Raw genomic sequence first — 23,953 nt, 5'->3', positions numbered from 1 at the left:
GTGTGTGTGTGTGTGTGTGCATGAGTGTCTGTTGGCCGGAGACTGACATAAGTCTCCAATCACTCTCCACATTATTTTACGAGGAAGTTCTCTCACTGATCCAGGAGCTCACGGAGTTACTGATTGGTCAGCAACCCCTTGGAATCTGCCGTTTCCCATACCACTGCATGGGGCTTTTGCATGGGTACTAGGGATACAAACTCAGGCCTTCCTTTTCGTGAAAGCAGCTTTGATATTGAATGTCTGCCCAGCTCAGAAACAATGGCCATAAGACTAACACATAAGCAAGTTCAAAGCTTAAGCCTGAGCTGCCAATGGTCACGGCAGATTAAAGACAGAGTTCCCACTGCCCCTCCCCACTTCGCTGCTCTACCCACCCTCTCTGTACTTAGCTGCACTGTATGTAAATGAACGATACAAAAATCAGTTTAAATCTTTTATTTCGTTAACTTAAAGGAGAACAAAATGTGTATTCCAAATTTTATTAAACTTATTTACCTGAACTATGTTTACATAGAGGACAAACAGATATAGTATTTCAAGTAACTTATGGGACAGTCGTTATCTGTTAAAAATATTCTTTCTTTCACACACACAATTTTCCTTCTTACAGTATAAAAGCTGGATGCAAACTTGTGATGTAAACTGATTTCATTGTTAACTGTTGATGGAGATGGGAGACAATTGTTCACAGCTCAGCTAAACAACACAGACAAAAAGCTGTTCCCTCACACACAGAGATGCCCCGTCTCTCCCAGCAGGACTGTGTGTTCTACGTTCACACCGAATCATTTCTTCTTCTTTCCTTTCCCCTTTTTACTTCCCTCTCCTTGCTGAAGACTTGGGTCAGCACCTCCTGATTTCTGTGTCCTTGTTTTCAGCTTGGGTATCATTTCTGCTACGTACAGCATCACCGACTTACCTATAAGCAGAAGCTAGGTTTAGTGTAACAATCTTAGGACCTCACCCCTAGGCCCAGACGGCACTGACACACACCCACACCCCACTCCTGCTCCATCAACCTTCACATTTCTATCTGTTTACTGTCTTATCAGAAATCAGAGTGTTCTTTTCACCAATACATTTTAGCTGCTTTTCAAATCATAAGCGTTTCTGTGCATCTGTTCTGGGTCCTTTAAGGCAGTAGGGAAATGTTGAGAGACAACACAAACTAGAACACATGTCCATGTGTACTGTTAGGCAACAGCCAGCACCTAGCCACTTTCTGCCCTATCTGTCATTTCTGAGCCAGAATCTTAAGTTTCCGGCAATAACTGAGCCACATCTCTATAGTTCTTAAGTTTTCTATTTTGAGACAAGGCCTTACAAAGTTGCTCAGGTTAGTCCTGAACTCAATCTACAGCCCACACAGGAACTGAACTGTAGCAATCCTTCTGCTTCAACATTCTGGGTGTTGGGGCCACTGCAGATGAGTGGTATTTATACCCTCTGTACAAGGTAACCTTACCCAGAACCCTGTGTGTTCATTTTAGAAAGCTTACGTGACGGGAACTGTACAAGACAGAGGCTGCCATCTTCCTGTTTGAGCTGGACCCGGACTCTGCCTCTATACTGAACATCACGATTCCATTCTCTGGAGTACATTTTGTTTTTCTAACACAGATAAAACAAAACAAAAGTTGGTCTTCAGAGTCATGACATCGGTGAGACTAAGACACAGTGACGAGGTCCCCATCATACCTCCAGAAATGCATTCAGTCCAACTGCTGAACACACATCTTGAATCTCGGTAGCCGTAGGGTTTTCTACAGCCTGTAAAGTTAACAACAAGAGCATTCAACAGCTCGGTTTCAAGTCGTTATTACTCCATTGTTCTGAAATCATTTCTGATATCATGACTAAAACAGAGTAAACCTTAGTGTTTTTTACTATCTACTTATTTTTACTATAGAATTTAAAAGAATTTTAAATTAAAAAATTTTAATTCCTTAAGAATAACACAGTTGTGTTTCTCCTCCAACATAAACTGTGTGAGAGAAAGGACTGCAGGACTGCATTAATACATTCTCTAGCAAAGCCTGATGTTCTGAACACAGCAGGTGCTTAATGCAGCACACACAACCATTCTAGAATACTGACTGTTTCCTACTTAAGCCTATGGCCCTGCAATCTGAGTATATATTCAACAGTTAAATATACATACACATACATATACAAGCACGTTCATAGTAGCACCATATCTTATTTTTAATATTTATTTTATGTCTGTGCACCACACTGGTGCAGTGCACAGAGGTCAGAGGCCTTGGATTCCCGGGAACCGGAGTTACAGATGGTTGTGAGTCACCACGTGGGTGCTGGGAACAGGTCTTCTGCAGAAGCAGTAAGTGCTTGTACCGGTTGAGCCATTGCTGTAGCCCCACAGCACTACACTGGAGTGTGGGATTTACACAATGCAGTTCTGTAGAGCACTGCTTTGTAGCAGGGGAAGTTTACATACTCTCTATCCTAGGAACATTGCTTCAAAATAACTAGAGAAGAGAGGACTTGATAGTTACAAAGTAAGAAGATGTTATCATGCATCTTAAGATGCACAGAGCTGTCACTTTCAACAGTCCTCTGATTTGGAACTGTGGGTGGGAGTTGGAGAGATGGCTCAGCAGCCGAGAGCTTATACTGCTCTTGTAGAGAACTCAAGTTCAGTCCCAACACCCATACAGGCAGCCCAGCTCCAAGGGATCTGATACCCTCTCCTGGCCTCCACAGTGCTTGCATTCACACCTACTGCACATTTCCCCACACACTTACACACACAAGAATAAAAATAAACTTTTAAAACAAGCAAACACTGTCAGCTGTGCTCATGCTAAGAAACTCTTGCTTGGAACAGTGAAAGTTAAACCACACTCTAGGGGCTGGGGTGTTGTTTAGTGACAGAGAACTTGCTTGGCCTATCTGAAGCTTTGCATCCATTCCCAAGCATCAAAATATACAAAAATGTCTGGTAAGAATAGCAATAAACCTCATACTTTAAAAATCTTTGAAAAAGACAGTAGAGTACACAATGACTAATCCCATACATATTGAAACACCAGCCCAAGGTAACCTACAGTGTTGGAACTCAGAACAATGCTCCTTTATATGAGTGAGCACAGGGAAGAAACACAGGAAGTAGAAGGAATCCTCCTGCATGGCAACTGGTAATGTTTCTTAAGTTTGGGCGCTGTATCTAGCTCTACTCCCTGTGTGAACATTATTCATTTATACACTTTTCTAACTTTGTTAGCTATACATCAATGGATTTTTTTAAAACAATAAATATTCCAGAGAGCACCTGGGAGCTGTTATCAAAAGTCTCATGTTGGGCATTATTCTGAACAGTGCTCTCTGGAGGATGCAAGGTGGACTTAACTCTTCAAAGTAAGAGCCAAACGAAAGACATTAATATAAAAATAGCTAATTCTTTGCTTTAGACCTCATTTGCTTATAAAATCAAATGCCTCTATAAAAGTAAAATACAACATAAAAGCTCTGTGAGTTCTCTCATTTATTTAGCCCTGGGCACTTTCTAAGCTTAAGTCACCAGCCCAGCCCCTAACTAGGGTTTTCCTATTTAATGATCACATCATTCAGAACTGTAATTCTCTTAGGGCCTTCCACATTTTGGGTTAAGAGTTCTACCATGGAGCTATCCCCCATCCCCCACACCTACTTTCCACAAGTTCTAACTTCAAAGTGATTTTATACAACTTTAAAAAGCAATAAAGACAAAACTCAACAAAAATGTACTTTATACAAACCTTTATTCCTATACTTTAAAAAAGTGAATTTTCATCCTGCACCTTGTGCTATCCGATTTTTTTTTTCTTTCATTGAGAAGACTGTCATAGTCTTGGTCTTAAGACATGAAAACTCGACCTCTTCTTTTCTTTACAAACAGGCCATTAAGAATTCTCTCTCATTTTGCAAATAATCTCTTCAATTTCATTAAAAAACAAAACAAAACAAAAACAAAAAACCAGTCGTGGCCATAACAAGCCAATCTTCCCTAAGCCTTCAACCACCTAGGTATCAGATACTCACCTTACTTATGGGGATCCGCCTCCCCTCAGCTATGGTCTTCTTATTATTTAAATAAGCGGGATAGATACAAATAAACCTGCCACAAACACACGGAAAAAAAAAAAAGCACAACTAGGTAACTTAAAAAGGGATAATTTCATCGACATAGCAGAGACATCTTATACCATACTTTATTTCACATATGTATTTTTTAATGATTGAAGCAAAACAATGCAATTGATACTTTGACACAACAGCCTGTCAAGAGTCCCTGAGTCTGGAGGGCGCTCTTACACAACTCAGAAGACACCAGGCGCGCCTGACAAGCAGCACTAATGGAGATCGCGCATCTCGCGGCGCGACGGTTCTCTAACATTGGGTCCGGTCCTCACAGCACCGCCCGCCACAGGTACAGGGGAACTTGGTGCGACCGGGGCTCGAAGCTGCGGAATGCGGGGGTTCCGGTGGGAAGAAAGCCCCGAGCCCAATGACGCCGGGGCCAGCCTTCCCGAGGACCCACCTGTCCTGGTCGGCCGGGGACCGCGCGGCCGCGCATGCCATTTCCACCGGAGTCCTGACAGCCGCGCCAGCCCAGCAGGCCGGAACACCAGCGGGAAGTTGACTCGGACCTCGGAGAGCGCCCGCTCTTCCGGCGGAAGTCCCTTCTGCAAAGCGGCCGGCGGCCGGGTTTCCGTCACAGGTTGGTTCCGCTGCGGAGTGACGTGGCTTGTAAGCTGGTCTTCCCGCGAGAAGAGTGCCCGGCCTTTAGGCGCCGGTACCGGTACCGGTATCCTTTCTGCTGTCTGGAGTTACCTCAGGCTGCTCCGCACTCGGCTGTGCATACTCTCCTGCTGTAGCCAGGGCCGTTCACCCAGGGGAGCAAGATGCCAGTTAGGTCTGGCAGGAAAATGCCTTTCTGTGTTCATCTGTAGATTCCTGGTTCCCTCAGCCTGCTTTCGACTTAGGTAAAATTTCAGAGCGGTGCACTTAGTGTTTTTGGCACTGTGCTGTGTAAATATAAATGTTCGACACTTAAGTATACACATCTTTTGACTTCTAAAGCTCATACCCCAAATTTTCATATTTTCGCATGCATTGGTCAGTTGATACGCAGATGAAAGGGAAACGCCACTTCTGTTTTTTTGTTTTTTTTTGGTCACAGTTCAAGTGACAAAAGCAGAGAAACAGAAGAAAAGGGTAAAATAACGTTTACGCGGTACCGGAGCCTTTGGCTGGAGAAAAAAAAAAAAAAAAGAGAGATAATTTTGCTGGATTACGTAAATAATAGTAAATTGAGTGATAATTTGGGGAGGCATAAAAGATGAATTATACTAACATTTTAAAGTAATTTTCTTGGTTTCAGTTTAAGTCTTAAAGAACACTGGTACCTTCCCTTCTAATATGTTGTCTTCTATGTGAAAAAAAAAAATCTCTTCCTTCCCCCTCTCCCCTCCCTGTAAGGATCCCTATGGGCTCAGGACCCCCAAGACCAAGTTCTCAGCACAAAAGAGATTTATTTGTCCCAAAGTGACTGAGGGTAAGGGATAAGAGACAATGATAGGAGATAGAGAATGAGGGAGAAAGGTGGAAGGAGATGAGGGAGAGGAAGGAGAGATGTTTGTTCCTATGGGGACAAAGGATTGCCTCTGGGTAGAGGGAGACAGTTCTTTGGTACATAAGAAAATGATGATTTATGTACATACTAGAGGAAACGCCCTGTTAGGATGAGGTGTTTCATTTTAATTGGGCATGTTAATTAGATGAGCCAAAGGGGGCTTTTTTGATAGCTGGACCTTGGTAGTGGTCCAGGATGTGGCCAAATAAGGGAATAGACCTTGGAGGCAAGTTTTAGGAATGTAACCTAACAATTTTTAGCAAGGCAGAGGGAAAGAAGGGCAAGGCCTGTCAGTCATACTATGCTCCCAACGGCCATAGTCTCTGCAACCCCCAGAATTCAAGAGCATTTGCTGCTTCTGTAGAGGATCATCTTTAACTCCAAGTTTCAGAGAGGCTCTGTCACTATCAGGCCACACTTATTTTGCACATGCAAATGAAATGCTGAACTGTTACAGAACAGTTTAAAGTAGGAGTGATCCTTTCGGATCGGTTTTTTTAAGGTTAGCTTAAGTGTTCCACAATTGCAGAATGTTTTGTTGTTTTTGCTTTTGATTTTTGAGATGTTACTTTGTTGCCCATTGTTTAGGCTGGTCTTGGAGCTTTTGCTTTGAGTCTTCTGGGGTCAGTCTCCCAAGTAACCTGGATTAATGCTGCAAAAGGAAATTAAATTTAGAAATTGGTTTTGCTGAATGGTGTTGATTCACTTAGTAGACTTATGAGGGGGCTAAAAGCAAGATAAAAAGCCTGGTATCTTAGGTTGTGAGATGGTTTGGCAGCTAAAGGCAGGGAGGAAGGACAGGCGTAATTGGGCCATCCTAGCTATCAGATCTATAATATTGTTCCAGACACCTCCACCAATGGACAAGAAAGCCCCCAGCCAGTGTCCTAAAGGTGTGTCATTCCAGGTATCAGGGAGCCTGGCAAGGAGGCTGACTTTACCTACCCAGCACCCTTTCTTCCTTTGTTTAATATCCAGTTAGTTTAGAACCCCAGCTCTCTCCTGGTGAATTCAGTCTCTGAAACTTATATAGTGGAGGGAAAAGAACCAATTTCCTCCAATTGTCTTAGATCATACATGTGCTGTGGCACACCTGCATCCAGATACATACACACATAATGTGAACAAATTAGTGAACGGGATACATCTATTTGTTTTCTCTAAGATGCATGCCTGCCTCATCACCAAAGAAAGATGTGACCTCCAGGTGAAAGGATAGGAAAAACTACTTCAAGCTCCATAACTAATACCCATCTGGTTTTATTCCTGTTTAATGCCTTTCCTCCAGGGCCACACCGTTCTGCAGAGGCCAGTCATTGCTGCGTTCTCTGCACTTGAGATGTAGGCACTGCACTTTTGTTTGTACTCATTCTTGATCATTTGGTGTCTTTTGTTAATGGAGGATTTTATTTTATTCAGTGGTTAATCATATGCTTGACACACTTATATGTTATTTTATGCACAGTAACTAATTCTCTCATCTGCCATTACTAAAAGATGAAATAATTATTCTAAAATGTTTTGTTAACATATTTGTGTATTAATCATGTAAGGCAATGGGTTCTCTTCCCAGCGAGCTCCCCTTCTACTTCATGTCTTGATGACACAGTGAGTTTCACTAGGGATGTGCACAGGAGCTAGGCAGGAGTTTGTTTATAAGAGCATGCACATCTTTCCAGTGTTTTCCTCCCCAAATCATGTTCACTGTGGAGAAATCCTCAGAGACATATAAGCTTTTATACTTCACTTCAAACCCTTGTCTCCCCAGTAGGGGTTGGAATACTCTAAAGTGTAAGATTAAAACTACTAAGCATTTCATCTTTCCTGTTTTGAGTTATTTGGATTGAAATTCACAATAATTTATCTGCTTGTTGGCTTTTTAAAGAAAATTTTAAACAACACTTTATTCTATGTGACTCTCACATCATACACCCCCAATCCACTCACCCCCCCATCCCCTCATATCCACCCTCTGCTCTTGCAACCTCCCACACACACACAAAGAAGAAAAATCTCATTGTAGAAGCTGTATGTCTGAGTCAGGGTTTCTACTTCTGCACAAAACACATCATGACCAAGAAGCAAGTTGGGGAGGAAAGGGTTTATTCAGCTTACACTTTCCACATTGTTGTTCATTATCAAAGGAAGTCAGGACTGGAACTCAAGCAGGTCAGGAAGCAGGAGCTGATGCAGAGGCCATGGAGGGATGTTACTAACTGGCTTGCTCAGCCTGTTTTCTTATAGAACCCAGCTCTACCAGCCCAGGGATGGTACCACCCATGATAGGCTGGGCCCTCCCCTCTTGATCACTAGTTGAGAAAATGCAAATGTACATTGCAGTGAGTCACTGATCTGGTTTGAGGCCTCAGGCTCCACTACACTATCTGTACTGGATCCTGACTGGGACTCCTTTTGGGTATCCCGTTATTTCTGTATGATGGAAATCCTACAGATTCGGAACTGTAGGACAGGCCCCTCGTGTGCTCCAGATCAGGTAGATTTTGGGGTGGCCCAACTCAAATCCCTGGATCTGGGCCTGAGTGATATCTGAGCTGGTCAGCCTGCCAGCTCTTCCACACCCACACCACCAGGGTGAGCTCTTCAGCACTGCCTCAGCTAGCTCATCCAATGATGCAGCCAGCAAAGGACAGAGGCAGCTCTCCTGCTCTGATGGCCCTTGGGGGTGGCTCTCCCATGCCCATACCAGCAGAAGCCCTCTATGCTGGTTCATCAATAAACCTTCCCCAAACCAGGATCAGCTTTACTGTGCTACTCAGGTGAGGTACAGGGCCAGCTCTGCTGGTCTGCCATAGGTGATTAAGGGGGTGGTCTTTCCCTTGCCAGCAGCACTGTATGACAAATTGTAGGCCAGCTCTCCCACCCTCCCACCTTTGCTTGCTTTTGAGAGTTCGACTACTCCAACTGTTACCTCTGTATTTTACTGATACAGCAGGGTCAGGGTCTTTGGCTTCCCAGTGCTTTTTAATGCCCCTAGGAGAGTCAGGCAATCCGTGTCTTAGGAAGCTACCCTCCTCTATAGAGATTTTGTATGTAACCTATTCCCGCTGAAGTGAGACTTCAAGTAGTGTGGAGTGCCTCACCCATCTTTATGCTGGTGTCCAGAGCCCAGTGTTCAGGAGCAGCAGCTAGGTTTTTACTACAGTATGTCTGTTTTGGAAATGGCTTCTGTTGTACTATTCAAGACTGACTTTTTTAGCTCTCAGATTCTGTGAGCTGATATTCTAAACATACATCTAGTGTGCAGGATAGTTTTATGTCAATTTGACACAAGCTAAAGTCATCTGAATCTCAAGTGAGAAAATGTCTCTATAAAATGCCTCTTATAAGAAAAGCCTATAGGGTAATTTCTTAATAGGTGATTGATGGGAGGGCCCAGCCCATTGTGGGTGGGGCCATTCCTGGGCTGGCGGTCCCTGGTTCTGTAAGAAGAGTCTTAATAATCCAAGGAGAGCAGCCGGTAAGCATCACTCTCTCTACCTGTGCATCAGCTCTTACCTTCAGGTTCTGGCTGTGTGACTTTGTGCCCTTACTGCTTTTAATGACACACTATTATACAGAATTGTGAGCGTGTTACACAGAATTGTGAGCGAAACAAACCCTTTCCTCCCCAAGTTGCTTTTGGTCATGGTGTTTCATCACAGCAATAGGAACACTTAGCTAAAGACAGCTTGTCATTTAAAGAACTTAAAAACTTTACAGAATCCCAAATAATAAAAGTATTTCAGACAAATGCAATGTTTTCCTTTCTTTTTAAAGATAGCTTGTTTATGTGCACTGGTGTTTTGTCTGTATGTCTGTGTGAGGGTATCAGATGTTGGCGTTATAGACAGTTGTGAATTGCCATGTGGTTGCTGGTTCTCTGGAAGAACAGTCAGTGCTTTTAACTGCAGAGCCACCTCTCTAGCCCCACATGGAAAGTTTTTATTTTCTTCCAAAGGCTGTATATATATTTTATCACTGTCTTGTGGTAATTTTAGTGTCAGTATTGTGGAAATATGATGTCAATCCTTTCTTTTGGAGATGACCCATCCCTTTTTTCCATCTTTGGAATTAAGAAGCAATTCAGGCAGGGAGTATGGCTTATTGGTAGAAGTGCTTGCCTTGCACACTTGATTCCCCAGCACTACCAAAGCCCAACTATCATGTGTCTAAACATGGCTTTGTTAGCTTCAAGTTACGTCAGGTGTTGGGATTGGTTCACAAATGTCAGGAAGAGCAGAAGTAGTGGCTGGTGATTATTTCTTGTTTTTCCAAGCCTCCTTCCTGAATCTGGTCCCTTCTTTCTTCTCTGGCTTGTTACACTGTACACAGAGCAGTCAGCCCTTAGTGTGTGGACACTGTTACAGGTCTCACCAGCCAAAATATGTGTGGTGCATGTGCACGTATGGTCAGGCCGTGCAATCATGGCGGGCGGACGAAGGTCAGGGTCCTACTCCATCACTTCAGAGTAGGGTTTCTCACTGAACCTGGAAGTAGGCTGGCAATCAGCAAGCAACCCAGGTTGGCCTCCACCCCTCCGATACCACCCCACAACACTAGGATCACAAGTGTGTGTGATACCAGGCCAGAAAAAGACCTAGTCAATTTAGTTTTAATCTAAGGCAGACCATAGGTCTTCAAGTATAGCCATGATCAGGGGATTGGTTCAGTGGTTCATCAGTGGGATAGTGTTCAGGTCCCAAGAGAAAGTATAAATGGGCAGGTAATTTCTCTCAACAGATACTTCTTACTAGTGTTGCTTACATTCAATGGCAACCTTCACTAGTATACATTAAGTATTTTTAATTAAAAATAACAATCAGATAACTTCAAGGAAACAAGTGAACACAAATATAGAGAAAAAATTATCCTGAATATCAGAGGAAAGAAAGTCTAGTTAGCACCAAGAACAGTATTATACAGAGAACATACAGTTTGAATGGCCTAACAAAAAGCAGAATGTACTTTTATAGACCAGAGTTAGAACAGGAGGAAAATGACCTGGGTTTACAGAAGTCACAGTTCATAGAGTTCCACATTACAAAGTAGTATTCTAAGGTTAGCACACAAGGGAAATGGGCTGACTAAAAAATGAGGAAGAATATACACTCTATTTCAGCCTTGATTCTTTAAAAGTTGTTTGGTAAATCTGAATTATCTGACCATGTAAGCCCTTGAGCTTTGGACAGTTTATTTATTTATTTATTTATTTTTATTTTCTTAGCTGCAAAGAAACCCTGGCAACCATCTCTCATTTCCAGTAACAAAGTCATCTCCCAATTAACTTTGTGGTAGCATGATCCACATTTTACACAATAAAAGAAACCCTGACATTACTTATTGCTGGTTGATACCTACAGAGCTTATCTTTTATTTACCTAGTTAGTACACAGATTTGTAAAGTTCAGTATCAAATATATCTTTTCATCAATTAATCACTTCTGCTGTATACTAATAAATTGATTAGTTTCCTTTCACTTACAACCAATCTTCTCTCATCTTCAATTTCCCTTTTCATAGTCTTACTATCCATCGAAACTAAGTATTTTAAGCACACTCCCCCCCCCCCCCCCGCACTCCTTTTAACAGTAGCTATTTCAAAAGGGACAAGAGCTGATCCTCAGAGGCAGTGGCATCTTGAATTTTGTACTCAGTCTGGTGAGTGTACTCCCTACTGTGAGCTGATATAGGCCATGAGACTGGAACTCAATATTCAAATCTTTCATGCCAAGGAGAGTTTACTTGGTAGATTTAAAACTCATTTGCTTATTAATAGCTGTGCTGTGCCTACTTAGGACAGAAATTCTCCAAGTATAGTCCCTACACCAGAAGCCACATACCACCCAACATCCCTAAATACATTAGAGATGCAAATTCTTGAAGCCCTCTCCAGACCAACTCTATCAAACTGGAGGTATGTTGATCTAATAAATACTTCTGGTGATCTAAACACACCTGTTTGAAATTGTTACCTTAGGTTTTCTTTGCTGCAGTCCAAAGCTAAGCAGGCTCTTGCCCTTTAATAAGCATCCTGACTAGTAACCAATCTCCAACACTTGCCTTAGTGTGCTGGCTGAAACAAGCAAAAGCCAGAAGTACTTGGCCTGCTACCAGTTAAAGAATCATCCAGTGAACTTCTCAAAGCATAACTAAGGCAAACCTCTTTATTCTCACATCCTTTAAAATCTCCATCCAAAGGGCTTTATTCAACAACTTCATCTTCAAGGGACAACACCAGACAGATCCGTCCAGTAGGTCTGTCCAGGGGAATTTAGTCTCCAATGGGTGGAATGGACTCTTCTTTTACTCCCAACATGATTCTCCTAAAACATTAATTAAAGGGCAATTTTATTGTAACTGAAACCTCATCTCTTTCCACAAAAATACTTGAAGTGGCTTATAAAAGTTGACGTGCAGTACTTCTAATGGCAAACCAGGAATGAAAGGAAAACAGGCATGACTTATATTTCCATCTCTTACTGCTTATGGCAGCCTTGGAGAACAATATGGAATACTGTTATAAAACAACTTCAGATAAAGTCTGACAAAAACTCAAACTCTTGGCTACTAGATTTGTCAGTGTATTTTCATTCATGAAGGATGCCCTCGGCCATATGGGCAGTGGGCACTTAATAACATCCTAACCATGGTACCCATTAAAAAAACGAAGTTGTCCTTAGCAGGTAGGAATTAACACCAAACAAACAAAAGTTGACTTCCTATTTACTAATGGAGCAGGTGTGGAGGTCAGAGGGCATTCACACTTGTATTCAGATTCTGGGGACCGACTTCAGTCATCAGGCTATACCTGCTGAGCCATCTTGTTAGCCCTAAATATTCCTATGAGTAACTTAAGAAATTTGTGTATGCATACATGCAAATGTGCCAAGACAGGTGTGTGGAGGTCAGAGGATAGCTTTAGGGAGTCAGTTCTTTCCTTTTAATGTGCATCCTGTGAATTGGACTGGGTCTTCAGGCTTGGAGGCAATCACCTTTATCCACTACACTATCTTGATGCCCCTCTTTTGAATCTTTTAAAAAATATTATCTTTAACAGCATTAAATTTCTCTGACAATTCACTGACTTGTATTTTTTGGGTATGAGAAAATGCTGATTATATCTGGTTGTAAAAAAAAATCTGCCTTAATATATAGAGTAGTAGTAGGCATTTGTTCCAGACCCAGTATCAACACAGAGAAGATGATGGGGTAAGACAGTTGCACTGGAAAGCCTGAAGGACAAGACTGGTTCCTGTCAGGAATCAATGAGTTTCAAGTATGGATTCTGTTAAGGAAAAGGAGATGTTCTATGTGGGCCTATGTGTCCAGTGCCTAGTCTTGTGCTATTATAGGCATTTGTTTTAATCAAACTCCAAAGGAGTAAGAAAAAAAGTGGAAAAACACCAAACATTGAGAGGTGCTAATTACATAAAAATAAATTTTAGGAATGGCTAAGTGTCAACAATCTTCAATTGTCTTTATTACAGCAAGAGGAAATTTTACTCTTAATGCATAGAATCTGAAGAAAAAAATTTACATTTAGCTTTTAAAAGAGGCCCTTTTGACAGTTAATACAAATGTGAAATAAGACCCTCAAACAAATACCAATTTCAGTAATAGTTTACATACAGCAATAATTTATTCTGAAATGTTCATTTAGTTTGAGACACAACTCATGTCTCATTAATAAAAGAGCAGCCATCTCACCTCAGATACCAGAATATACAACAGTTACAGCATAGCAAAAAATTCTACCTACTTTTGATAAAATCTAGTTCAGTTAAAATAGTTTCATTCAAATGCTTTACAGTTACACAGATTTGAGCACAAAACGGTGTGAACTGTTACACCGTAGCTATCTCTATGCACACCATGTGATCACAGAATCGTTAATCGTTACTTCTGAAACTGAACCATCAGTTCCATTCATGCAGTAAAGCAAAGCAGGCTGGGTAAACATATTCATTGGGAACCATATTACTGTGAATTTCACAGCCACATGATTAGTTATGACATTAGATGGGTTCACAAGGACTATTTTTTTTGCATAAATACCAATTTCTCCCTGATGTAAGTTTATTTTATAATCTAAAAATGATTGATAACAGCAATATATCATAGTTTCTATCTGTAGTGTTATTTTAAGACAGGCGATAATTAAAGGACAATGGGATGGATGCTACTTAAATACATGTAAAACACACTGTACAGATATACTTGGCTTTACCACTTTTTCCTACCTAACAAGAGTGCCTCCCAAAGTGACCAGTGAGGACAAAGTGTACTATCAAATATGGTTTCCAGAACAAAACCCCTCTAACAAGAACCAAACCTATTTACAAAAATTTTCAACCTTTAAAGTTTTCTTTGAAATAAAGTCTCTATACAGCAGTTGTGATTAACACCAGCTTTTCCTACATTTCTCCTTTTAGCTCTTTTAAACAGACGTCACGAGGTAAGACCCGGAATGGCGTTTAGGACTTTGGGCTCCACTGGATTCTGCACTGTCAGTCTTTGAATCTCTCTTCTTTGTGTTGTTGCTCACTGGCGTTGGGATCTGAGATGGCCGGGCTGACGTGCTATCTGCGCTGCTTTTCCTAGGGCTTGGGTTGTAATTAAAAGGTGTCACTCTGGCAGCAACAGTCCCACTAGGTGAACTGTGTTTGCTGGAGCTACTTGAACTGAAGGGGGTACGCTCTGCTATACAAGTCTCACCAGTCTCTGCTGTAGGGACAGGGTTACTTTGTCCTGGTTTTGTCTCAGTTCCTTTCTGTTCTGGGGCCTCTACCTGAATAAAGGAGTTCAGGTGGTTTTCTAGACCCACAGTTTGCACAGGACTGCCACTGCCCACGCTTTGTTTTCCTTGGAAATCTTTTGAATCTTTAATGCTTGGATTTCCCTTTTCTGAAACACTGTCAATCACTGGGGGGGTGTTACCTGTGGGAGATCTTCCAGATCTAGGGTTGTTAATGGGGCAGTCCTCAATTCTCACCCAAACATCCTCCGTTTTAGAAACAGCAGGTGCCATCTGATAGATCAGAGTCTTTGATTCAGCACCACTGGCAGCACCTGAGGAAGTGGTGTGAGAAACCATGTTTGTGGGAGAAATTTCACTTTCCTTTATTTTCCTCCATGTTCCCTTTGTGGGTACCTGGTTTTCTTTCATTTGTCTGGGTCCTGGCACAGAGTTCACATGCTTTTCATCCTCACTTTTTGCCTTTTCACTGGACTCTGATGAAGCAGAAAGAATAGAAGATGAGCTTCCAGTTCTTCTCCAAGTGCTCACTCGAGGAAGAGACGAGGAATGTTTGCTGTGTTCACGCTTCCAGGTTCCTGCTCGGTTGATGGGTAGTCTGGAAGGACTTTCAGAATGGGAGCGTGCAATATCATGCCGCTTTGCGGGCCTCCCGTCGTTATACTCTATAGTGGGGCTGAGATTAGGTGGAAGCTTTCGCCATCCACCTGCCTGAACAGATGGATGTGTGGACAGAGACATATCAGGAAGGGAAGGGCTTAAAACTGGGGTCTGTGCCTGGGACCTAGTAGGAGAATCTGGTCTAGAAGATGGAGAAAGGGATTCAAAGGAGGCAGATTCCTCAAGTTTCCTCCTTAGGGTTGGGCTTGGGGCTTCTTTGATGAAAGTAGACTGGCGTACTAATGCAGGTCTTTCTGACCTGTCAGATTCACTTCCACTTGACTTAGTGGAAGACATTCTAGAAAGTTCCACCTTCTTATTAGACCCATTGCCATTATTCATCTGATTCAGTCCTTTAGATGCTGACTCACTTCTGGGGATACTGCTGGTATTCTTGGATAAACCTGCTTGTTTGGTAAGGTTTTGTTGGCTCAGCTGCCTGCCTGGGGATGTATAGGACATTTTCCCAGAACCTGAGGACTTAGTTGAAGCAGTACTGGGAGATGATGTTCTGGGCAGCTGAGACAGTTTGTTAGGAGGGCTTATTCCATTTCTACCAGGGGAAATTGAGTTTCGTCCTGGAGACTGCATTGGCCTACTTAATGGTTGCTGTGTAGGTCTTGAGGGAGTGGAGTCTCTAGATCCTGATCTAGAAGGCCCCTTATTTGATCCACTAATTTGGGAAGTTTGCCTAGTAATAGGGCTCAGCTCTGACTTCACTGATGGCTTAGTTCCACGAGGAGAAGTGGTAGCTACTGGACCTTCACTGGGGCTTTTAGAGGCTGGAGCCTTGAGGGGTGGGCCTTTTTTAGAGACAGGACTTGTACTTGAGGAGCTATTCCGAACTCCCGGGATGTGAATCATTGTCCTGCCTCTTGAGATTGAAGGCATGCTTGTCTGAAGGGGTTGTTTCATTTGGCTGGAAATTTCTGTATTTGACCGAATCTTTCCTGTAATCAAGCTTTTATAAACCTTTTTTCCACCTTTGATTCCTTTGTTTTCAGATTCTATTTTTTTTGCTTCTAATGTGCTTTTCTCTCCAGGTTTGAGAATTCTTGGCCCTTTATTACTTGTGAATGGCTTTTCCTCTTGATCAGGTGTAAGATGAAAAGGCGATCCCAGAGAGACGCCAGATTTCAGTGACAGAATAGAGTCTGAATCCGATGACGCTTGTCTAGATAGACAGGCAGCAGCAGCAGCAGCTTGGTGCAAACTACTGACTATGGAGTTTGCCCCTTCCTGAATAGCTTTCCAGTCAAAACTTTCTGAATCAGGGGATAAACCATGTTCTGAATCTGGCCTCTGTATATCTTTCAAATCAAGTGTCAGGTCTTCAGCTAATATGCTGCCCACTTTTCTAGGACTCTGCTTCTCACCCTCACCCTTGAGTCTTGAAGGCCTTTTCTTTTTTGGCATGGCAGAGCTTATACACTCCTGCAGCAGGTCATCCTCAGAATCAATGCTGAGAGAACTGAGAGAGCTGTTTCTTGAGAAACAGACAGGGGTGTCTTCAACATGAAATGACTTGGGCGCATACCCAGAGGCCTGAGGCTTACTTGGTTCTCCTTGTGAGTTGGTAGGTTCAGCTTCTTTGATTGGTTCATTTCCTTTGTTATTGTTGTTCTCTTGGTCAATGTCACTAAGGGAACTCAGAGAGGAATTTCGAGAAAAGCAAACTGGAGTATTTTCAATAGCAAAATTCTGCAGTTTTTCATCAGTTGCTGCCCCTCTATCTGGTACGTCTTTGGAGGACTGGGGGAAAGTGGGTTGTTTCTGTGGCATTGGTTTAGACTGTCCTCTGTTTATTGGATGTTTTGCACTAGCTTGTGACTTACTAGCTGACTGTTGGCTTGAGCTTGGTTCTGTGTGGCAAGTGACTTTGGCTTCTGAATCCTTACTTTCTTTGCCCTTTCTTAACTCGGCCTTTTCCCTGGAAAGGTCAACATCATCATCATCAAAATCTAGAGAACTCAAAGAATCATTCCGTGAAAAGCAGTAAGGAGTTCCTTCAATGGGGGTGTAATGGTGTGGTGAATCTAAAGTAAAGCTTCCCCGGACTCTGTCTTCATTGTTTGGCAGCTTCTCACTTAAGTCCTTAGGATTGTTTTTTAAGCTCTGTTTCTTTGAGTCTTTGTTGTCTGAGAAAGTTTCTTCAGTACTTACGCTAACTTTTGAATCTGTATTCTTTCTCACACGCGGTCTGTATTCAGTATTTTGTGGCATGGGCTTTACTGGTGAAGTAGGCTTCTTTTTCTTAGTGTCTATTTGATTTTTGTTAGTTCCAGATGAAGCCACAGATGCTTGCTGGACTTGGTCCATTATCTTTTTCACTCGGAAAGGCTTGTGACTTTTTCCTTTGGGCATAGCAGAATTGATACATTCTGCAAGAATCTCTCCTTCCTCTGCTTTGTTATCATCCAGGTCTGGTAGAACTAGAGATGAAATTTTTCCTCTCTGAGCCTCATCTGTACTTCTCCCTTCTGTAGGAATGGTATCTCGTTTTTCAAATTCACCTGACTGTATACTTGCTCTAACCCCATCTCCAGCAGACAACTCATTTGGAGGGGATTCTATGGTCAGATCACTTAGAGATGTTGCTGTGGAAAAGTTTATAGGTGTCCCTTCTACACAGTACACCCGGGGCACATCATCCCCTGGTGTAAAGCTAACATGTTTTTGTGCCTGCAGCCTGTTCTGTGATGGTAGAAGTTTATACACAGGCAGCTGACTTGGTTTCCTTGCCACAGGAGGAGGTAATTTTGAAGCAGTCTGAGCTAGCTTTTTGGCTTTACGTGATGACTTTGTTGGCATGGCTGAAATAATACATTCTTCTAATATTTCAATATCATCATCATCAGAATCATCTAATAAGTCTTTTTCAGAGTCAGGCTTCTCTACCTCTTTATCCTGGTTTTCATTTGATTCTTCAGGCTGTTCTGGTTCAGTTTCATTCCCATTGTCATTTTCCTGAACTGGAGGCATTATTCTTAATTCCACATCTTTCTGTATAAATGGCTCATCCAGACTCAGAGCGCTTAGGCTAGAGGAACAAGAAAACCCATCTGGAGTACTTTCTGTGGCAAAGTGTAACAGAGTATCAGCATCTGGAAGGACCTGCACCCTCTGCACAGCAGCATTTACAGCAGTCTGCTTAGGTCCACTCTCTCTCTTCTCAGCCGCTGGTACTTTACTTTTTGGCACCTCTCTCTTGGTCTGCACTGTCTGCGGAGGAGGTGGAGGGGTTTTGCTTCTGCTTGGTGGCATGGTCTGCCCAGGGCTATCTGGAAGGTCACTGGGGCTTATAATGCCACTCACCATTCCACTACATGGCTCACTCTGAACAGAGCTGGCGATGGAGCGACTCTCAAAACTGTCAAGTGAGCTGACAGAAGTACACCTGCTGAATACAAGTGGAGTCTCCTGGACATAGTGTTCTGGGGGACTTTTGGGTGTTTGAGCACCACTTTTGGAGGGAGACTTGGCTCCTGAAGAAAACTCAACAGCTTTATGCCTGGTTGATTCTGAAGATAAGCCAGAAGCCTGGAGTCTGCTGGGTTTGGTTCTAGCATTCTGGGACACTGCTGGAACTTCATTCACAGGATCTTCCGTTGCCCCGGTTACATCATTCTCTTTTATTTCTGCTATCTGCAGAGTATTAGCAGAATCTGCTTCCTGGGTTGTCTGATTACATCCTATTTCATCTTCAGCTGATGACAGCGATGATAATGAACTGCACCTTGAGAAACATATTGGGGTGTCTTCTACACAGTAAGTCTGGATTGTTTCTTGGTTGATGGAGGGGACTTTGCAAGCAGTCCCTTTCTGAGTCTGGCCACTTCTTTGTGCTGAACTTGGATGCAGCTGATTCTGCCTTTTGGCATTAGATGATGGCGCAGATGTATTCTCGCTGCTTGGAGAGGTATGTTCAGTTTTAGTGCTTTGTGTTGATGAATTCTTTGAGAATGAAAATGATGGTTTTTGTGAGGAAGATATGTCAGTGGCATATTTTAAACTGTAATCAATAGGCTGATCCACATGATGTTTCTCTTCATTATATTTTATGCTATAATTTGTTGGTCTCTCTTCTTCTTCTTCTTCTTCTTCTTCTTCATGTTGTTCTTCCTCAGAATAACGCTCACTATAGTTGGTAGGCTTATCATCTTCATAATCGTCTTCCTGACACAAAGACTGGTTTACGTTTTGATTAATTGCATGATTAGAACCCATTCGATTTGTTTCTGAGCCACTGGTTCCCCTAGACCTATATGGGGAAACACACTCTTGCTGTCCAAAATGTGGTTGGAACTTGAGGTGTTTGTCATCAGTGTTCTCAGAATAAACAGGATAACTGGTGTTCTGGTTTCTTGATTGTCTTTGCTCATTTTGCTTTATTTCATCTTCTATCACATGCTTGGGTCTTGCCCACCTTTCATTCTGTGAGGGACTCTGCCTTCCTGAGTTCAACTGCTCATCTGAATATTTAAGACTGTAATTTATTGGTGTATCCAGTTCTCCATCATTATCATCCATGTGGTTTGCACTGTGTATCTTATGGGCTAGGTCAGCTGGATACTGACCATAACTGCAGAACTTACTTTCATCATCCTCGGAATAGGATTCAACTGAGGGTTTCATTTGGCCTCTTTTACCATATCCATCACTACTCGTGACACTATTTAAGCTGTCGTTTGAAGATCTTTTATATTCCACTTTGGCATAAGGCATAGAGCACGTCCTATTTGAATTTTCCGACTTAGTGAAGTTGTACGTGTTTGAGTGTGTGTGGGAGGCAGAGCTTCTCCGTGCTGCGCTCCTCTCGTCTGCCACGCAGTGGAACTCGGTGGTGGAAGCAGAACTCCTGTCATCCTGGGAGGTATGAACGGCTGATACTTCTTCCATTACTTTGGCTATTTGGGCTGCAGTGGTAGTGATCTGCAAACCCCGTTTTGAAGAGGATCCTGCATTTTCTGTTGTTGAATGGTAAGCGCTGAGGCCAATACCTCGTTCTCTCTCCAAACTTCTGTCTTTCTCGGAACGAGAACTGTCTAAACTTCCCCTTGATGAAGAAGAACTGGGCAACACCGTAGTATTTAAATATGGTGAAAGAACAGTCATGTTTCCAGTATTAAAATTGTCTGACCTATTATCATCATGTCGACTGGTGTCAAAAACGTAGTCACTGTAAAGATTCTGCTTGTGCCTCTGCTTACTACGATGAGAAGCCTTGGGACTTAAATTGTCAATATTGTCAAAGGTTTCTGATAAATGCTGAGCATCTAATTCTGCTTCTAGAGCTTTCTGTTTCCTAACATGCAGGGATGGCAAACTTGAACCAGGAGACATGATATTGGCATCCTTATACTTCGCAGGTCTATTTGCCATGAGATTCCTTAACGCTGCTGCACTTCCCATAGCAATCATCTTGTGCTTGGAATGGATGAGGTTCTTGAGCATGCTCACTGCCCCCATGTCCCACAGAGCTTCCTGGTCTTTAGGATTTCTTGCTGAGAGATTCCACAGAGTTCCACATGCATTACTGACTATCGTCAAGCTGTGAGATTTCAAGTGCTGTAATAAAGTTTGAAGGCAATTGTTCTCTCTTAGAATTTGCCTGAATCAAAACAAAAACGTGAGATTAGGGGAAAATGTGATTAGTGACAACAAATAAAGGGACAGCAAACAATTTTAAACACAAAAATGATTACTAAACACAATGGGTATATTATGAGCATATCAACTATCTTATAAAATCCAGGCATATCTCCTCTCTTCTTGTTCTCTTGGTTCATTTAATGTTTACTTTTTCTAAGTATCGTCTGTCATTCCAAAAGTAGTAATAGTGTTATGTTTCATTTATTCTGTGTCTTATTCTGATCCACTCTAAGAAAAAGGATTTATTTTTTGAGCAGATACATTTTTTACATTCACATAGTAATAGCTTTCTAACTTAATGATTATAAACATACCATGACATTTTAAACAGGGACAGTGTCAATTTAATATACAGTGAGCACCAATGTTGACTACTGAGGTAGCTTGGGAGCAGAAGACAAGTGACTAACAGATCACTATGTAGTCAGGGAGCACACAGCAAACTTGCTTTCCAGAGTAAGTAATCTGTCTCAGTGAGGACACCAAAGTCCAAAGCACTCTTGGGCAGACTGTGTATATAGCATTATTTAAAAAAAAAATAACATGAAGTATAGGTTTTAAAAATGCAAAAAGCATTTGAATATAAGGGCTAACAGTCAAAATAATGAACTCTGGGTCTTGGAGAACTCTGCAGCCTTTTAAATATAAAGTAAATCAACACCTAGCAATAATGTATTCTTTTAGTTTAAAATTGTCAGGGTATATAAGCTTCAATGCTGATTAAGACCATTAGGAAAAGGCTGAGCCTTTATACTTCCTACATCATATTTCAGAGTTTTTCCTTTGTTTAAAAATTAGTTTTTTAAAATTTCTTTACGCCATCTAAATAAGTGAGAATTAATTCAACGTTTATTCCTATTCTATAGTCTGGCTGGGTTTCTCAACTACTGTTTATTTGTAGATTCCTATAAGATACTTTCAATTTTATCAGTGACAACATGCAAATGAGTTATTCTTGGAATTGATAGTTATCTTTACACTATAATAAGGCCTCTTTGCTTGGAGCTTTCACAATAATATAAAACAGTTTAGAGTTAGGTCTTTCTAAAGAAATAAACTCTACAGTAATCCACTTGAAAGTAATCTAAACTTGGTGTATACCTGTGGTCTTCATTCGTAGCTATCAAGCTGGACACGTTCCGTAATATCCCACCTCCACTTTCAATAATGGCCAAAGTATTTGTCTGGCTCCGGTACGTGAGAGTGCCAACCAGAAATGCCAGTGCTCCATCCACAGCACATATGTCAGCCTTGTTCTCAGTGCAGTGTGCGGACAGGTTCCATAAGGCACTCAGTACGCTTTTGAGGGTTGATTCCTATTCATGATTGAAACAGAGTATATGTCATTTAGAGGTTTTTCTTTTTGTCTTCCTTCTGACATTCCTCATTAGTAAATCAGAATGTTTCATTTACAGTTTCACACAAAATAAAATTTAGGTCAGTGGTGTTTCTATAAATCAACACAGTATTAAACTAATGACCACACATCTTTCCATGATGCAAATTGATATTCACTATCACAATATAATATTATCAGGATAACAGACACTCAATTAAAACATCTTCATAAAAAAAAGAAATAAAAAGCAATTATGGGGAGAGGTATTAATAAAAATTATAATAATATACAGGAAAAAACATCTTCATATACTACGTGTGAGTGAAAAAATGTCTAAGTACTGAATATTGCATATTCTATTTGTATTAAAAACAAAAATATGTATTCATGTGCTGCTGATTAAAAAATATGACTTCTGAAAAGTACTAGAAAACATACAAGTTCTTTTTCTTTTCTTTCTTGTTGTTTTGTGTAGCCCTTGCTGTCCTGGAACTCACCCTGTAACTAGGCTGGCCTCAAACTCATATATGTGATCTGCCTGTCTCTGCTTCCCGAGGACTGGATTAAAGGCATGCACCACCACCACTGGCTAACATACAAATTCATGGTTTTTAAGATTTTATTTATTTTATGTATGTGAGTTCACTGTTGCTCTCTTCAGACACACCCAAAGAGGGCATCAGATCCCATTACAGATGGTTGTGATCCACCATGTAGTTGCTGGGAACTGAACCGAGGACCTCTGGAAGAGAAGTCAGTGCTCTTAGTTGTTGAGATATCTCTCCAGCCCACAAATTGCTAAAGAAACTACAAATTATAAAAAGGGCCAAGTTCCCTCACATACAAAATTTTTAATTGCTGCAGAAACACTGTGATATACAATTAATATTTGATTACAATCTGTCACACTCTAAATGTCAGTTTCTTCATTATTATTTTTAACAAATTTAAAAAATCAATTTATTTATTTATTATTTATGTACACTGTAGCTGTCTTCAGACACACCAGAAGAAAGCATCTTCACTCTCTCTCTCTCTCTCTCTCTCTCTCTCTCTCTCTCTCTCTCTCTCTCTCTCTCTCCCCCATACACTTTATGTATAAACCTGTGTGAGAATACAAGTTATTGTTTCTGTGGGTAAATTCTTAAGAGTGGAATAGCAGGGCAGTATGGCAGGTGTATGTTTGACATGTTTTCCCAAGTGCTTATACAATTTCACATGCCCAACAACAGCACAGAATGCCTCTAGATGTTCAGCAACCTTGACGGGTGGTTAATCTGGTAACTTAAGCTAATATGGTATGTATAATAGCACCTCACTGTAGTTTTAGTGACAAATAACATCATGTACCCTTTCCAACACTTAGTGGCTATTGATAACTTTCCGGAAGTATCAGTCCTAATCGTCTATTTAGCAGATGCAAAGGTATCTTTATATAGAACCTATTTACATTTAAACATGGATCTGTTTATGTAAGTGTGCATATATGATGAGCTCGAAAGTGCTTGTGTGAGTTGTGCATTGGTGTGTGTTTGCCACTACGTGCAAGTTAACTAGGACAACCTCTGACGCTGGTCCTTGTCTCAGGGTCTCTTTGTGGAGTATCCCTTTAATACCGTCTCTAGTGAGGCAGAGGCTGGTGGATTTCCTATTCCAGTACCCAACATTTTAAAGTTACCTTTTTGACTTCTAAAGCACATTCCATCAATGCTTTCACACTTCCAACTTCTCTCAACGTCTTTTTGCTATTTACATCTGCTCGCCAAGACAAATTCCTCAAAACACTTGCAATAACCTGTAAATAATCAAGTTTAGAACAATTTACATGGAAAATGAGTCATACTAATTGCCCTTTTGTTTCTAATGCTAGAGGTAAGAGTAGAATCTGTTTTAGTTTAAATACAACTTA

The 23,953-nt window shown here is 41.4% G+C and overlaps 2 protein-coding genes across 9 annotated transcripts in view; both read right to left on the bottom strand.

The window, feature by feature from the left end:
* Positions 1-423: 423 nt before the first annotated feature.
* Positions 424-4,672, bottom strand: SRP19 (signal recognition particle 19). Its single transcript, XM_080920061.1, has 5 exons — positions 4,544-4,672; positions 4,045-4,120; positions 1,702-1,773; positions 1,503-1,614; positions 424-922 (listed from the first exon to the last, which is right to left on the bottom strand). The coding sequence occupies exons 1-5, from the start codon at positions 4,582-4,584 to the stop codon at positions 789-791; spliced, it is 435 nt and encodes a 144-aa protein (XP_080776187.1). The 5' UTR covers positions 4,585-4,672; the 3' UTR covers positions 424-788.
* A 6,575-nt stretch (positions 4,673-11,247) lies between these two features.
* The window catches only part of APC (APC regulator of WNT signaling pathway), a gene marked incomplete at its 5' end in the record, with an annotated part of 88,310 nt that continues 75,604 nt past the window's right edge, over positions 11,248-23,953 (bottom strand). For all 8 annotated transcript variants that reach the window (XM_080920053.1, XM_080920055.1, XM_080920057.1 and 5 more), the window contains 3 exons: positions 11,248-20,664; positions 21,807-22,021; positions 23,723-23,839. In XM_080920053.1, the coding sequence (XP_080776179.1) occupies positions 14,076-20,664; positions 21,807-22,021; positions 23,723-23,839 (6,921 nt within the window). In that variant the 3' untranslated portion in view covers positions 11,248-14,075. The remainder of the gene's footprint in view (positions 20,665-21,806; positions 22,022-23,722; positions 23,840-23,953) is intronic.

The sequence above is a fragment of the Micromys minutus genome (genome assembly GCF_963924665.1).
Source record: "Micromys minutus genome assembly, chromosome: 8".
Taxonomy (NCBI): Eukaryota; Metazoa; Chordata; class Mammalia; order Rodentia; family Muridae; genus Micromys; species Micromys minutus.
This window is presented reverse-complemented; position numbering and strand designations above follow the sequence as displayed.

Coding starts and splice junctions, on each gene's coding strand:
- SRP19 (XM_080920061.1), bottom strand. CDS start 4,584: ATGGCATGCGCGGCCGCGCGGTCCCCGGCCGACCAGGACAG. Junction 4,121..4,543: donor TCCCCGGCCGACCAGGACAG/GTGGGTCCTCGG, acceptor TGTTTGTGGCAG/GTTTATTTGTATCTATCCCG. Junction 923..1,502: donor TCTTGTACAGTTCCCGTCAC/GTAAGCTTTCTA, acceptor TTCTGCTTATAG/GTAAGTCGGTGATGCTGTAC.